Source organism: Polyodon spathula, chromosome 8, assembly GCF_017654505.1.
Source record: "Polyodon spathula isolate WHYD16114869_AA chromosome 8, ASM1765450v1, whole genome shotgun sequence".
NCBI classification, from domain to species: domain Eukaryota; kingdom Metazoa; phylum Chordata; class Actinopteri; order Acipenseriformes; family Polyodontidae; genus Polyodon; species Polyodon spathula.
Window position 1 is genome coordinate 2,897,871 of NC_054541.1, and position 17,747 is coordinate 2,915,617.

Below are 17,747 nucleotides of genomic sequence, written 5' to 3' on the forward strand. Positions count from 1 at the left end.
AAACTATATTCATCCACAAAACCCACTTGCAGTAGAACAAATAATAAGATGACAAACTATTTGTATTAGGGCTGTGCAGATACTCTGAAAGCAGAGATTCTCTTTCCATGATTTTTGTTGACACCAAAACAAGCCTGTTTAAAATATGTTCACTTCACAAGACAAGTTCCCTCTCACACAGGGCACTCACTGAGCAGGGTCGGGGTCTATTCTAATTCCATTTCCATTATAATCAATTCCCCATTCACCTCCCTACTAAAAGCACACGTCCTTTGAGTGCAGCCACAGCTCCAGACATCCCGGCTCCTCTGCGCTCACCTCCAGGTTCTCCAGCTCCAGCTGTCTCACAGTGTAATACGACTTGACATCCTCCGACATCAGAGTCAGTTTGAAGTTTGTGTCTGCAAACTCCATCTCTCTCTCCCCTCGCTGCGGCCAGTACTGGGCACACTTCACCTGGGGAGGGACAGCGAAGAGGGGTGTAACAGAAGAGCATTTACAAAAGAGGGTTGGCAATGCATCCCACGAGATTCAAGTCAAAGACATGCAGAGTCGTTTTCTGTCTAGAGGCTAGAAAAGAAATACAATTTAAACGGCATTCAATCAATAATGTACCAACAGAAGACAGACTTACCTTTGCCACTGAATAAAGTTATATTTCTAACAATATTAAAAGTTTAGTTTTGAAACATTGGGAAGTGCTGAAATGTGATCCTCAGCTCAAATCATTAACAGGTTCCCTGCCGAGATTTTGTTATAGAAGGGGCAGAAATATTAAAGATTTTGTAGTTTTGTCGATGTATAAAACACCAGCAATGGATGAAAACACTATGTAACACAATTTTTGTTCCTGGGTAGTAAGTGTTATTTCCTAATTGCTTATGCCTCAAAAGTATAGAAAATGGCTATCATTCCCCACAATCTTTGCTTTTGTGACCAGGACAGTGATATTTCAAAATATCACTATTTCCAATGGGAAAATGGGCAAATGTGTGTCTTTTCGTTCACATAAAGTCAGAAAAAAAACAACATATGAATCCAAATTAACATGTATTTATACTAAAGTAATACAAAGATGGCTACAAAAGATTTAGAAGCGAGTAGTTTTGAGATTTACAATTATACTGTATTTACATAATAGCCATGTTCTATACTTTTGAGGCATAAGCAATTAGTAAATAACACTTACTACCCAGGAACAAAAAAAAATTAAAAATTTTGTTACACAGTGAAATTGGTTAAAAAACAAATGGTAATTTCCAATGTGGTAAATGTACACATTGTTCAAATACACAACACCAAACATTTTAATCATCCACATACAGGCAAAAAACACACTATTAAAGAATGTATTAATTGTAATACCACTTGTGATTTACATGCTTAAATGTCCGTTCGGATTAGCTTATATAATACGCATTGGTGAACAAAGCTGCAATTCGAAATAACACGGATTACGCTATAGCAAGACATTATAAAAAATGGAACCGTGGCTCTGCATCAAGCTTAAGATATATATAGCGCTTGAAAAAGTAACACTCTCTGAACGAGGAGGTAATACAATCAAACAGCTTCTGAGAAGAGAGTCTCTTTGGATTTTTACTTGGAAAACAATGGAACAACATGGGTTAAATGAAACCCTGGATCTCAGTTCTTATCTCTAATAGATAAGACATAATCTGTCATTATTAATTAAGAACTTAATTGGATTAAAGATTAAGTAAAAATATAGCTGATGATGTTTAAGTATAGGAGTGTTTAAGGTATAATTGTTACTTATCTGTAATTGATTAATGCATAAATGAAGATTCTGGTGCGTACAATTTCTGATAATGTGAATTGTTCATGTATAAATGAAGATTCTGGTGTGTGATTTCTGATAATGTGAATTGATTCATGTATAAATGAAGATTCTGGTGTGTGATTTCTGATCATGTGAATTGATTCATGTATAAATGAAGATTCTGGTGTGTGATTTCTGATAATGTGAATTGTTCATGTATAAATGAAGATTCTGGTGTGTGATTTCTGATAATGTGAATTGATTCATGTATAAATGAAGATTCTGGTGTGTGATTTCTGATAATGTGAATTGATTCATGTATAAATGAAGATTCTGGTGTGTGATTTCTGATAATGCGAATTGTTCATGTATAAATGAAGATTCTGGTGTCTACGATTTCTGATAATGTGAATTGTTCATGTATAAATGAAGATTCTGGTGTGTGATTTCTGATAATGTGAATTGTTCATGTATAAATGAAGATTCTGGTGTGTGATTTCTGATCATGTGAATTGATTCATGTATAAATGAAGATTCTGGTGTGTGATTTCTGATAATGTGAATTGTTCATGTATAAATGAAGATTCTGGTGTGTGATTTCTGATAATGTGAATTGTTCATGTATAAATGAAGATTCTGGTGTGTGATTTCTGATAATGTGAATTGATTCATGTATAAATGAAGATTCTGGTGTGTGATTTCTGATAATGTGAATTGTTCATGTATAAATGAAGATTCTGGTGTGTGATTTCTGATAATGTGAATTGTTCATGTATAAATGAAGATTCTGGTGTGTGATTTCTGATAATGTGAATTGATTCATGTATAAATGAAGATTCTGGTGTGTGATTTCTGATAATGTGAATTGTTCATGTATAAATGAAGATTCTGGTGTGTGATTTCTGATAATGTGAATTGTTCATGTATAAATGAAGATTCTGGTGTGTGATTTCTGATAATGTGAATTGTTCATGTATAAATGAAGATTCTGGTGTGTGATTTCTGATAATGTGAATTGATTCATGTATAAATGAAGATTCTGGTGTGTGATTTCTGATAATGCGAATTGTTCATGTATTTGGTAACCTGTTGCTATTGGCATTATTCCACTCATATTGATGGTTGTAGGCTATACATGTGTTTAATGGACTATACAAATGACAAGTTATCTCTTTGAATAAATAACCTGTTAATATTACACACATTTTTTATCAGGGTTATTTAATTGTTTCATGAAATTAAAAACACAAAAATTGTTTGCTTGCCTATTTGTACAATCCGTAATTACTTAAAAGATCTTGTTTGATGGTTCAAGTACAATTAATTTGTTAACACTGAAATTGTTGATTGATGTTTTAGATTTAAATTGTTATAGAGGGAATGATTAGTCAATGTTTGATTAAATTAATTATTTAAGTGACACAGACACAAGATATGTAATTAATTAACATAACTGGTATAAATGTAACACCTACTTCAATTCACAATTAACGTGAACTTGATAAAGATACGGTAATGTCGAAATGCGTTGTTTGTTTTCTTTGTTTTTAGTCATGTTTTAAATTGAAGAAAATAAACGAGCAGGAGTTATACAATTGATCCTTTTGAAGCAAAACAACAAAAGTGCGACCACGAATGTCTCTACGGAAACTCTTTTGGTGAGCCATCTAAACTGAAATTTTCGCAGAAAGAATTTTGAACTTTTGCACTGCCGCAGAGACTTCATTTTAACTGTACAATTACCTTATACTGGTCAGCACCTTGTTAATATCAAGCATTGTAGTGTACAAATGACCTTTCTTGTTTTAAATACACCTTTTGTTAATAAATATATATTTATATATATATATATATATTACATATACGTGTGGTTTGTTTACTTTCTTTCGTGGTCTGAAAGACAGTAAAAAAGAGAGTGAGAGAGATATATGTCATTGGGTATTTTTCTAGATTTGTTTAAGTCACACTTTTTAAAAAGATTTAAAACAAGTTCTGTGCAAAAATCAGACAGTGACGCACGGCACTGTGTGTGTGTGTGTGTGTGTGTCTATATATATATATATGTATATATATATATATATATATATATATATATATATATATATATATATATATATGTGTGTGTGTGTGTGTGTGTGTGTATATATGACAGCAAAGTTTGGTGCTTCTTTCATTTGTTTGGTGTGCAAGGTAATCAAACATGCAATCTTCAGGTGTGAAAAATTATTGCCCCCCCCCCCCCCCCCCCCCCCCCCCTCAACCCAATTAAAAGGATAATTAGGGTCAGCTGTTTGAAGCAAATATATATATATATATATATATATATATATATATATATATATATATATATATATATATATACACACACACACACACACACACTGAACAAAAATATAAACGCAACATATAAAGTGTTGGTCCCATGTTTCATGAGTTGAAATAAGATCCCAGAAATTTTCCATACACACAAAAAGATTATTTCTCTCAGATTTTGTGCACAAATTTGTTTACATCCTTGTTAGTGAGCATTTCTCCTTTGCCAAGATAATCCATCCTCCTGACAGGTGTGGCATATCAAGAAGCTGATTAAACAGCATGATCATTACACAGGTGCACCTTGCGCTGGTTACAATAAAAGGCCACTCTAAAATGTGCAGTTTTGTCATACAAACAATTCCACAGATGTCTCAAGTTTTGAGGGAGCTTGCAACTGGCATGCTGACTACAGGAATGTCCACCAGAGCTGTTGCCAGAGAATTGAATGTTCATTTCTCTACCATAAGCTGCCTCCAACGTCATTTTGGAGAATTTGGCAGTACGTCCAACTGGCCTCAAAACAGCAGACCATGAGTAACCACACCAGCCCAGGACCTCCACATCCGGCTTCTTCACCTGCGGGATCGTCCCAGACCAGCCACTCGGACAGCTGATGAAACTGTGGGTTTACACAACAGAAGAACAGTCTCAGGGAAGCTCATCGTCCTCACCAGGGTCTTGACCTGACTTCAGTGGGCAAAAGCTCACCTTCGATGGCCACTGGCATGCTGGAGACGTGTGCTCTTCACAGATGAATCCCGGTTTCATCTGTACCGGGTAGATAGCCGACAGCGTGTATGGCGTTGTGTGGACGAGCGGTTTGCTGATGTTAACGCTGTGAACAGACTGCCCCATGGTGGCTGTGGGGTTATGGTATGGACAGGCATAAGCTACGGACAACGAACACAATTGCATTTTATTGATGGCAATTTGAATGCACAGAGATACCGTGACGAGATCTTGAGGCCCACTGTCGTGCCATTCATCCACCGCCATCACTTTATGTTTCAGCATGATAATGCACGGCCCCATGTCACAAGGATCTGTACACAATTCCTGGAAGCTGAAAATGTCCAAGTTCTTCCGTGGCCTGCATACTCACCAGACATGTCACCCATTGAGCATGTTTGGGATGCTCTGGATCGACGTGTACGGCAGCGTGTTCCAGTTTCCTCCAATATCCAGCAACTTCGCACAGCCATTGAAGAGGAGTGGGACAACATTCCACAGGCCACAATCAACAGCCTAATCAACTCTATGCAAAGGAGATGTCACGCTGCATGAGGCAAATGGTGGTCAAAGATGATACTGACTGGTTTTCTGATCCACGCCCCTACCTTTTTTTTTTTTTTTTTAAGGTATCTGTGACCAACAGATGCATATCTGTATTCCCATGTGAAATCCATAGATTAGGGCCTAATGCATTTATGTCAATTGACTGATTTTCTTATATGAACTGTAACTCAGTAAAATCTTTGAAATTGTTGCATGTTGCATTTATATTTTTGTTCATTGTATCTTTGTATATATATATATATATATATCAAGAAACTATATTAATGCAGCAGTTAGGCTTGAACTCAGCCATAAAACCAATGAAATGTGGCATTAGGGTTATTATCCCTTACTTGCCATTTCCACCCCCCACAAGCAGCCAAAGGAACCAGACAACACAAGCAACCGCAGACTGCCGTCATCAGGTAAGACACAGAACATACAACTCTTTCCAGAGGACACAAGACAACCATGCTCTTACCCACCGGGGCGGTAAAGTCCTGTGCCATCAGATCTTACTCGCTGCAAGCAAGAATTGGTGTTACATATCCCAGGGGAGGTCGTGGTTTGTTTGATGTGCATCATATATCACTCCTACAACTATGGTTACATGTGAGTAGCCCTCATTTCTAGGGCCATGGATAAGGTACACTATCCACACTTATGGCAGACTCCTAGCAGTTCTCTGGGAGGAGGGGTAAAGGTGCACACCCCTATTGACAAAAAAGAAACTGCAGAACCAAGGCTGTAAGACAAGTACCCCAGCGTAACTCAAGGCTGATATGGTAATGGGAGGTACAGGTGTGTGTGGTCTTCCAGGGAGCAGCCCTGCAGATTTCTGGATAGGAATGTCCCTTGACGCAGCAGTATTTCTGGTTGAATGAGCCTTGCGCCCCGCAGTAGGCTCCCCAGCAGTCAGCCTATATGGTTGTTTGAATGCTTTGAATTTATTATTATTATTTCTTAGCAGATGCCCTTACCCAGGTCAGCTTAGTTATATACAAAAAAATTCATAAAGAATTACAATATAGTTAAGAGCAAGATACAAAATACAATACTAGAAAACTGTAAGAGTGCATGGAGATATGTCAATTACTTTCAGACTTGCATTTAGATCAAAAGTGCATGCAAATATAGCTACTTCTGTAAAGCTGAGACTGTTCTGCAGCCTGAAGTGGGTGTGTATGTGTTGAAGTGAACATAAGAAAGTTTACAAATGAGAGGAGGCCATTCGGCCCATTTTGGTCATTTGGTTGTTAGTAGCTTATTGATCCCAGTGTCAGCTTCAACAACACTACTGGGGAGTTGGTTCCAGACCCTCACGATTCTCTGTGTAAAAAAGTGCCTCCTATTTTCTGTTCTGAATGCCCCTTTGTCTAATCTCGATTTGTGACCCCTGGTCCTTGTTTCTTTTTTCAGGCTGAAAAAGTCCCTTGGGTCGACATTGTCAATACCATTTAGAATTTTGAATACATGCCTCTTTAAACCCAGAATAATTCTGGTCACTTTTTTCGCACTCCTTCTATAATCAGCAATATTCTTTTTTAGCATGGTGACCAGAACTGAGAACAATATTCTAGATGAGGTCTTACTAATGCATTGTACAATTTTAACATTACTTCCCAAGATTTAAATTCAACACTTTTCACAATGTATCCGAGCATCTTGTTGACCTTTTTTATAGCTTTCCCAAATTGTATAGATGAAGACATTTCTGAGTCAACATAAACCCCTAGGTATTTTCATAGATTCCTTCTTCAAATTTCAGTATCTCCCATATGACATTTATAATACACACATTTCTCTATTAAATGTCATTTGCCATGTGACTTTAAAATAATTACACTAAATTGCTTTTAAGAAATTAAAAAAAAAAAAAAAAAAAAAAAAATCAGGAAATATATTATGTATCCTTCCACTGAGAAAAAAATTGATTTTGATTGTAACATATTTTGTAATTATTTTATTTGCCATAAATATTGAATATTTCCATTTACAGTAACATTTTCAAGATTAAATAAAATGGCATTTGTGAATTGAAAGCAGACTGATTTCCCATATCTGGGGGAGGATTCCTGGAACAGCCAAACGCTGCACAGCACTGGCACTCGAAGGAGGGGCTTCAAGCCTGTTTTTTTTAGGAAATGAACCTACTCAGGCTTTGTGGTCTTCAAGAAATGCTGATCAATAATTTCCCTATGTTGTAAACCAGCACTGAGGCTAAACGTCTTGTGTCAGTTTGCACAGTCCTTCCCGTCCGCGACGAGCACAACATTCTAAACCGAACCCGACGTTGTTCAAAAGCCCAACGGTTGTGTCAGCAGAAAGCAGGAGAGATTTAATTCTGTTTTAAATGTTTCTGAAAATGAAGGGTAATGATGAGATGTATTTGTTGTGTCGAGTTTAAAAATTACATACTTGCTACCCAGTTTTATAAGGAGCTATTTAGTTTAATAAGTAGATGTCACTGCTGCATATATATATATATATATATATATATATATATATATATATATATATATATATATATATATACACATACAGTACCAGTCAAAAGTTTGAGTACAATTGCTTGAAACCAGGTTTTTCATGATTATCTATGCTTTTTAACTGTACAAACTTGTCGATAAACACTTAATATTTCATTATATGATACGTGTACTTATACAAGCTGATAATCACAAGTGAATTGCATTCAAAAATTTAATTTTTAAATGAAAATGTAAATCTTGTCAATTTCTATGAAATGGTCACCCAAAGCAAGGGGATTTCAGTCTGAAGCCCAAGTCAGTTAAAAGTTTGAAATGTGTATAACACTGTATTAGAACACTGGTCTAAGTATAGAAGTGTCTTTGTTAGATGTTCTCCGAGTTAACTAGCATGTTACCTAATTAACATTTTGTCACCAATCTTTGTTAACAGGTGAGGGTCCATGATTACTATAAATATAGGTAGCATAGGCACAGGTTTGTCATTCCTGAATATAAGGGAGCAGAAAATGGCAAAATACACTCAATTAAGCAAATCTGTAATTACTTTAAGAAATGAAGGTCAATCTTTAAGACAAATCGTAAGAACTTTGCAAGTGTCTGTAACTGCTTTGGCCAAGACCATCAAACGATTTGAATAAACTGGCACTCATGAGGACCGAACCAGGTCAGGCAGGCCAAGGGTGACCTGAGAATCAGAGAACAAGTTCATTCGAGTCACAAGTCTGTGAAACCGGTGATTAACTGCCCCTGAAATACAAGCTCAGCTAAATGCTACTAGAAGTACAGATGTTTCAACATCAACTGTTCAGAGGAGATTGCGTGAAGCTGGCCTAACTGGAAGAATTGCTGCAAAGAAACATTGTTAAGAGTGCAGAATAAGAGGAAGAGACTTGCCTGGGCCAAAAAATCACAGAAACTGGACGTTTGAGGAGTGGAAGTCGGTCTTATGGACCAACGAGTCAAAATTTGAAATATTTGGGTCCAACTGCCAAGTATTTGTAAGACGCAGAGAGAATGAACGCATGAATTCTGCATGTGTGGTTCCCACTGTCAAGCATGGAGGAGGCAGTGTCATGGTCTGGGGTTGCTTTGCTGGTGACAGAGTTGGTGATCGATACCAAGTCCATGGCAAGCTCAACCAGCATGGCTATCATAGCATACTTCAGAGGCATGCCATTCCATCAGGATTATGGCTAGTTGGGCAGTCCTTCATTCTTCAGCAAGATAATGACCTGAAATACACCTCAAAGTTGTGCAAGAACTATCTAGCGAAGAAGGAAAGTGAAGGACAACTCAAATCTAATAACCTGGCCTGCCCAGTCTCCAGACCTCAATCCCATAGAACCTGTAAGGGACGAACTGGACAGAAGAGTCAAAGCAAAGCTACCCACAAGTGCCCTACATCTCTGGGAATTGCTGCAGAAGAGCTGGGAAAACATGTCAGGTGATTTCCTGCTGAAACTTAACCGAATTAACCGAATGCCTTGTGTTTGTGAGTTTGTTATTAAGGCAAAGGGTGGCTATTTTGAGGAATCCAAGATATAGAGACAATTTTCTTGAACATTGCTTTGATACTCATGGTTTGTTTTGTGTAACATGTGTTTTCATTTTCAAAGTATTTACAGAAACATATACGACGTAAAACATTGTGAATTACGAAAAAAACCTAATATCCAGTAAGTGTACCCAAACTTTTGACTGGTACTGTGTATATATATATATATATATATATATATATATATATATATATATATATATATATATATATATATATATATATAATAACATGCTGAGTGAGACTTGCGTGGTGATTTCTCAGATGGCTTTTGAATAGCATTACTGCTACTTCTTGCCTCAGAGTTTTCTTTCTTCTGTTTTCTGACTAAATAAATACCAGTGTATTTGCCAATTTTTCTGTAATTCTTAGGGGCAGAGATGAAAAACAAAAACAAACACAGATTGCCGAGTAGTTTAAATGCTGTTTCAGTTGCATGTTGACAGTTTTATCGACAGAAACACTGTCTAGATAATTGTTACTATTAAGGCATAGTAATATTAATACATCAGGGAAGTAAGTTGGTCTATGATGTCACAGCCATATGGTAAGACTATTACCGCATGGTCATGTGGTCTTGTTCAGCCAATTACAGCACTTAATTAATACAAGCCATGTTATGATGTAATGTAATAGCGCTTTATGTCATTTTAAACGGGTTTTAACATACAAGACATAAGGTTCATTTCACAAGGCCTCAAAATGCCTCATGTTTGCGATTATGTTTTAAATTCTAACTATCTAAATGTAATCTAGCTTTCAGGAAGGCGGGACATTGCCCAGTTGCACTGGGAAAGGTAGTTGTTTTTTTAAACGCGAAAGGGGTGAAGTCACTGTGAATTGATTAAGCATTTCTAGTTTTTCGGGTATTTATTGGCTATAGGCCGATTTCATTTTTTTTTTTGTAACGGGGTGCTTTATGGGTTTTTATTAGAAGCCCTATTTATAATGCAATCTTCATGAACAGTAAAAAAAAAAAAAAAAAAAAAATTATGACCATGAAACATAAATGTAAATAATTGTTACAACTGAAAGCAAGGATGTAACATATTGCTCATTCTTCACTAAAGTTAGAACTGTTTTTTAAGTGATTCTACTAAATATAATGTTAAGCTGCAGTTGGTGTGATTTTACTGCAGTGTGGTGTTAAACTGCATTTCCAATGTGCCTATTATTGGATCTGCAGGTTATTGTTCAAAGCCGTAAGATAATGAGAAGGGCCTTACCAGGTGATAAAGCGCTCTTACCAGGGTTATACTGCTATTAGAAAATGGATAAGTTAAAAAAAAAAAAAAAAAAAAAAAAAAAAAAAAAAACAGGTTTTCTGTTTGGTTTTTTTTGAGATTTTATGCAGAACTATTTTTTGTTGTTAATGAACACAAACATTTCCCTCAGTATTCTAGGAGCAATTCCATCTGGGCCTTCACTCCAGCTTCATTCCATCTAAGGACAATTCATGGATAAGTTTCTACTTACAAGGAGCTGTTCCTCAGTTCAGGTACCTCATACAGAAAAGCAAACCTGTTTTGTGAACTGTTTGTAAAACATGTAAAAAGCAAAAGTACAGCTAAGGTTTTTTGGTTTTTTTTTTTTTTGGATTTGAGTGCATGTTTGTATTTGTTCACAGCAATGTGTTTGTAAGTCAAAGCATCCTTCCTGGCATTAGAGAGGAGAGCGCCGTGCCTGTGTTGTTATGATATGCTGAAATAAAGCTGCTGAAAGGCAATCAGACTGCATCCAATGTTTTCTTCAACTCATCATTCAAACTGGAGACTAGTTGCTATTGTGGTTACTGTACTGACACTGATTCAACTTATTTTACTTTATTTGCTATATTAAATGTAAATAGATAGGACAGCGAGGAAACAGAATAATCTAATCTACATTGACAGACAACATTCACAGGGCGTATACAAGAACAGATATTTTCTTGCAACAAGCAGAAAAACGGTAAAATTCATGAAAAACCTCATAGTTTTAATTAGGACATAGCTGGTAGCACTGAGCGAGCGTTTTAAGGGGTTAAACATTTCACTCAGTTATTTATTGTTGCCCTCACATTAAGTGGCACTCCGCAGCCACTGTGTACAGGATATATTTAAAGGCTCATTCATCTTGTATTGTTTTTCATTTTACTGATTAGTACAGTTGGATTTGTGAAAGTATTGTCACACTGTTCTAACAAACACTTACCATACCGTTACAATGTACACTGTTAAAACTGCCCCCCCCCCCCCCCCCCCCCCCCCCCCCCCCCCCCCCCCCCCCCCCCCCCCACCCCAAAAACATCAATAATAAAAAAAAAAAAAAAAAAAACACTTACAAGTTGTTTGGTATGCATTGTGGGAGCTGTAGTTCAAACAGGAGTGTGTGTCTAAGTGATTGCATCATGTACAGGCTCCCCCAGAACTACTAGCTTCCTCCCAATGGGAAAATGAGCACCAACCGGTCACAGCTTTAAAGGAGATTTAATCAGGCAGTATTCTGGACACCCTTGCAAGTCGCATATCTTGATAAACAGCAGCCCTGGTTTACAAAGTTATCAGTGACGTATTGTGGGTTTACACCCAGCATTACTGACCTCTTCATGCCTGTGCTGAAGCAATGGCTATGTTTGTACAGCTGGGATTGATAGGGATGGATCTGTTTGGAGAGCTGGGGCAGACAGCGATGGATCTGTTTGGAGTGTTGGGACAGAGAGCAATGGATATGTTTGGAGTGCTGGGACAGACAGCGATGGATATGATATTTATAATGTACATTTTTATTTCCTGCGTGCAGTACCTTACACTTTTCTCTATTAAATGCCATTTGCCATGTGTCTGCCCAGTTCTGAATCTTGTCTAGATCATTTTGAATGACCTTTGCTGCTACAACAGTGTTTGCCACTCCTCCTACTTTTGTGTCGTCTGCAAATTTAACAAGTTTGCTTACTATACCAGAATCTAAATCATTAATCTAGATTAGGAATAGCAGAGGACCTAATACTGATCCCTGTGGTACACCACTGGTTACCACACTCCATTCTGAGGTTTTTCCTCTAATCAGTACTTTCTGTTTTCTACATGTTATACACTCCCTAATCCATGTACATGTGTTTCCTTGAATCCCAACTGTGTTCAGTTTGAGAATTAATCTTTTGTGCGGGACTTTGTCAAAAGCTTTCTGGAAATCTAAATAAACCATGTCATATGCTTTGCAATTATCCATTATCGATGTTGCATCCTCAAAAAAATCAAGCAAGTTAGTTAGACACGATCTCCCTTTCCTAAAACCATGTTGACTGTCTCCCAGGACCCTGTTACCATATAGGTAATTTTCCATTTTGGATCTTATTATAGTTTCCATAAGTTTGCATATAATAGAAGTCAGGCTTACTGGTCTGTAGTTACCTGGTTCAGTTTTGTTTCCTTTTTTGTGGATCGGTATTACGTTTGCAATTTTCCAGTCTGTCGGTACCACCCCTGTGTCAAGAGACTGCTGCATGATCTTGGTTAGCGGTTTGTAAATAACTTCTTTCATTTCTTTGAGTACTACTGGGAGGATCTCATCCAGCCCAGGGGATTTGTTTATTTTAAGAGCTCCTAGTTCCTTTAACACTTCTGCCTCAGTTATGCTAAAGTTATTTAAAACTGGATAGGAACTGGATGACATGTGGGGCATGTTGTCAGTATCTTCCTTTGTAAAAACTTGTGAAAAGTAATCATTTAATATATTTGCTATTTTTTTTCTTCATCTACGATTTTGCCACTTGTATCTCTTAGACATTTAATCTCCTCTTTGAATGGTCTCTTGCTGTTGTAATATTGGAAAAACATTTTGGAATTGGTTTTAGCTCCCTTAGCAATGTTCATTTCTATTTCTCTCTTGGCCTTTCTAACTTCCTTTTTGACTTGCGTTTGCAGTTCCGTGTACTCTTTCTGCGTACTTTCTTTTTGGTCCTTTTTTAATGCTCTGTAAAGTGCCTTTTTTCGCTGAATATTTTTTTTAATTGATATACTAAACCATTTTGGCAATTTAGTTTTACATTTAGATTTGTCTACTTTAGGAATGTAATTGTTTTGCGCCTCTAGTACTACATTTTTGAAGAACAACCATCCTTCTTCTGTGGGTGTTTTCTCTATTTTACTCCAATCTACTTCTGCTAGTCTCTGTTTCATACCTTCATAGTTTGCTTTTCTAAAATTGTAAACATTAGCTTTAGTCATTACTTTTGGAGTTTTAAAAAACACTTCAAATGAGACCATGTTGTGGTCTGAGTTTGCCAGTGGTTCCCTGACCTCTGTTTTAGTTATTCTGTCTTCGTTATTTGAAAAGACTAAATCAAGGCATGCCTCCCCTCCAGTCGGTGCCTTGACAAATTGTGTTAGGAAGCAGTCATTTGTCATTTCCACCATTTCAATTTCATCCTTCGTGTTACCCACCGGGTTTTCCCATTTTATATGGGGGAAGTTGAAATCCCCCATTAGTATGGCTTCTCCTTTGCTACATGCATTTCTAATGTCATTGTATAACAGATTATTTTGCTCACCGTCTGAATCTGGCGGTCTATAGCATGCTCCTATTATTATGCCCTTTGAATTTTTGTCCATTATTCTGACCCATATTGATTCGGCTTTATTTTCTTTGTCCAGGTTTAACACCTGGGCTTCAAGACTATTTCTTATGTATAGCACTACCCCTCTTCCTCTTCTGTCCTGCCTGTCTTTCCTATACAGTGTAACACGGACATAAACATACAAGACAGCTGCTTCCGCATCCCGCGCTCAAAGAATATCACAGACATTTGCAGAGCTTTTTGAGATGTTACAGTAATAAAATAATGATTTGGATCGCGTTATTGAGGAGTTTGGTGATAAAATGAGTGACCAGGAGAGGATTTATCCAAATGCATGACTATGAAGAGTTATGTGATAAATACAGAGAACAAGGGGTTGGACGGGGCTGGAGAATCAGTACTGAGTGCCTTTAAAACCTGTTTTACTGTGAAAAAAAACTTTTAAACAGCGCACGCGAAAATAAATTGGACCCGATGAGCCTGACAGGTGCCGAATAAATGTATCGCAAACGGTTAATGGAATTTACTCATGAGCAAACATTTTTACTATAAGTTTAAATCACTCTTAAATGTACTTACTGTATTCTTTACGACCACGTAGCTATTTAACGCGTCAAAGATCTGTGCGCCAGCAGTGCTGGTTAGTAGTGTCAAACAGCACAACAAACTTGAGCTGATGATTTAAGTTCTTGCTGTTTCCTTTGGAAAAAAAAAAGTCCAAAGGTTTATTCTCCAGATCACCATGTTTAGTCTTTAAATGTCTTTACAGTATTGAAGGTTTTAAACTTTCATTCGCCAGTGTTTCCCCGCTGTAATAAAAAAAAGTGTGTTCTAGAAAGTTCTAGAAATGCGTTCGAGTTCATCTTTGCCCTTGCCCTATAATAACCCCGTATCTTATATAACTTGTTTTTGTCACGTTTATATAACTTGTTTTTGTTAGAATGTTCTAGGGAAAGGAATGGTTTATTCATAGGGCCGAGCCTCGAGGGAGTGATCTGGCCAATTACTCTCTCGCATGCAAAAGCCTAACTTGGTAAGTTATAAAGGACAGGGTTCTCCCCTGCTCTGATGAGAGTCAGCCGTGAGGATTAGCGCGCAGTCCTGCTCGGTAATTTCTTGATCTGTGATTAATATAACCTTTGTATGTAACCTTGTTGGGTTGTGTCCCGTTAGGGATATCGTTATTCGCAGTATAGCATCTGTGTATGTAACTGCGTGTGTGTGTGTGTGAAATAATAAAGGACCTTTTAAAATTACTCTGTGAAGTAATTGTCTTATTTACTTCCACATCAACTTCTTTTTAAATTTAAAGTAATTAAATTTCACACAACACCTGCATATAACACACGTGGGTTTTGCATCCTGATTTGCGTTGGAACAATTGACAAAACCGTACCTCGAAAAATCGTCTCTGTGCTGCTTTGTTCCTCGTTTTAGTTTTTTCTTTGCAGGCTGTTCATCGAAGGTCCTGGGGCTCTGTTTATAGCTGTCCTGTCGTGGATTTGGCGGAGATGCTGTCAGATTCAAATGCGAGATCCTGGCTAGTAGGTTTATCAGCCATTGGTGTCTCCGGCCCTCTCTTTCAGATGATAAAACGATCCATGGTTACACACAGCTTGTCATTACATGTGTAGCATAGAGTGTGAAAAGAAAACTGGTGCCAATTGGATAAAATGCGTACATCCGAACAGCGCATGATCAGCATCTAGTACCACTGACCATGGTTATTTGCACACTACCAGGGCACGCTAATCTGTTTACTGACCTCATGTGGTCATGCTGTGTACTGCAGAGAGAGTATTTCATTTACCCAGTGAAAAAAGGCCAGAGAATCTTTGCTAAATCAATTCTGACGACCCCTTTTTTAAACTCCCGCGGTCCCCACTTTGAAAGACAGTGGTCTAGAAAGGAGGAGAGTCAGAGGCAACTTAGAGGTATTTCAAATTGTCAAGGGGTTTAAGAAAGTAACTGCTGAGAGCTATTTTTCACAGGTCACAGAGAACAGAACCAGGAGCCACAGATGGATCTGAAGTAGGACGTATTCAGAACCGAGGGGAGAATGAGCTTTTACACAGAAAGGGTGGTGAATAACTGGAACAGGCTGCTGGACAGAGCTGTTGAAGCACAGACTATCTGAAACTTCAATAGACTGGATGCTGTCATGAACAATATTGCACAACCTCTCTGTGAGCACAATAAGATCTTTAGCTAGCCACCTGGAGGAAGGGCGGCCCGTTTAGCAGCGGATTCGCAGAGGTTTCATTTCCCCTACTAACCTGGTTAGGGGTTTTATTTTTGTTTTTCCTCTCCTGAGCGCTAACAGACCAGACTTGCATTAAGCAAGTGAGTATAGGTGGGTTGAATGGACTTGTCTCATTCTAGAATTTATTACGTTCTTATGTGATATTTTGTAATGTGATACGCTGTACTGTTTTGTAACAACTGTAACTTGTCCTGTGTCTAAGAAATAAATATTATTATTATTATTATTATTATTATTATTATTATTATTATTATTATTATAATTAATCATAACAATAATAATAATAATAATAATACACACCAACTGCTTTAACATCTACAGACAAATTACAGAAACTTACAAAATCAAAATCAACTGGCATTATTGTGGCTTAAGAGATTTTAGATATACACACACACACATAGTATCTGTCAAAAGTTTGGCAAAATACACTCAGTTAAGCAAAGAAAAAAGTAATTGCTTTAAAAAATGAAGGTCAATCTTTAAGACAAATTGCAAGAACTTTGCATGTGTCTAGGGTTGCTTTGCTGGTGACAGAGTTGGTGATCATTATCAAGTCCATGGAAAGCTCAACCAGCATGGCTATCGTAGCATACTTCAGAGGCATGTCATTCCATCAGGATTACAGCTAGTTGGGCAGCCCTTCATTCTTCAACAAGATAAAGACACGAAACACACCTCAAAGTTGTGCAAGAACTATCTGGCGAAGGAGGAAAGTGAAGGACAACTCAATCTAATGACCTGGCCTGCCCAGTCTCCAGACCTCAATCCCATAGAACCTGTATGGGACGAACTGGACAGAAGAGTCAAAGCAAAGCTACCCACAAGTGCCCTACATCTCTGGGAATTGCTGCAGAAGAGCTGGGAAGACATGGCTGGTGATTTCCTGCTAAAACTTGTTAACCAAATGCCTCATGAGGCTGTTATTAAGGCAAAGGGTGGCTATTTTGAGGAATCCATGATTTAGAGACAATTTTCAATTTTCTTGAACACTGCTTTGATACTATTTATGTTTTGTTTTGTATATTGTAACATTTTCATTTAAGTATTTACAGAAACGTATATGACGCAAAACACTGTCAATTATGAAAAAACCTAGTTTCCAGCTAGTGTACTCAAACTTTTGACTGGTACTGTGTGTGTGCGTGTGCATGTGTGTGTGTGTGTGTATATATATGTTAGGGATGGTAGGAAGCCTTGGTGTGGACGGATATACTCACAGAGCCCTTCTCGATGACTCGGTTCAGCATGACCACTCCATGGCTCTTCTGCTCCCACACCATCTCCCAGAAGTGACCGCAGGTGTTGGGCAGAGGGCCCTTAATGAAAAACAATGGAAAGCGATCAGCTTACTAGCCACAAAGGACTTTATGAAAGGTACAGTGAAAAACCCAGAGAGTATTTAAAGCATTTGAAGTAATTGTAGCTAATAAAATGATGTCATCAGTCTCACCTCTTGTATTTCCTTTAGCTACAGAGGTCTGAAATGTGCATTTATAGCACAC

At 37.5% G+C, this 17,747-nt stretch overlaps 1 protein-coding gene across 4 annotated transcripts in view; it reads right to left on the bottom strand.

Annotated features, from left to right (window-relative positions):
• Positions 1–17,747, bottom strand: part of LOC121319189 (tyrosine-protein phosphatase non-receptor type 1-like) — a 109,653-nt gene that overhangs the window by 52,609 nt on the left and 39,297 nt on the right. For all 4 annotated transcript variants that reach the window (XM_041256383.1, XM_041256382.1, XM_041256384.1 and 1 more), the window contains 2 exons: positions 17,463–17,561; positions 319–456 (listed from right to left, as the gene is read on the bottom strand). In XM_041256383.1, the coding sequence (XP_041112317.1) occupies positions 319–456; positions 17,463–17,561 (237 nt within the window). The remainder of the gene's footprint in view (positions 1–318; positions 457–17,462; positions 17,562–17,747) is intronic.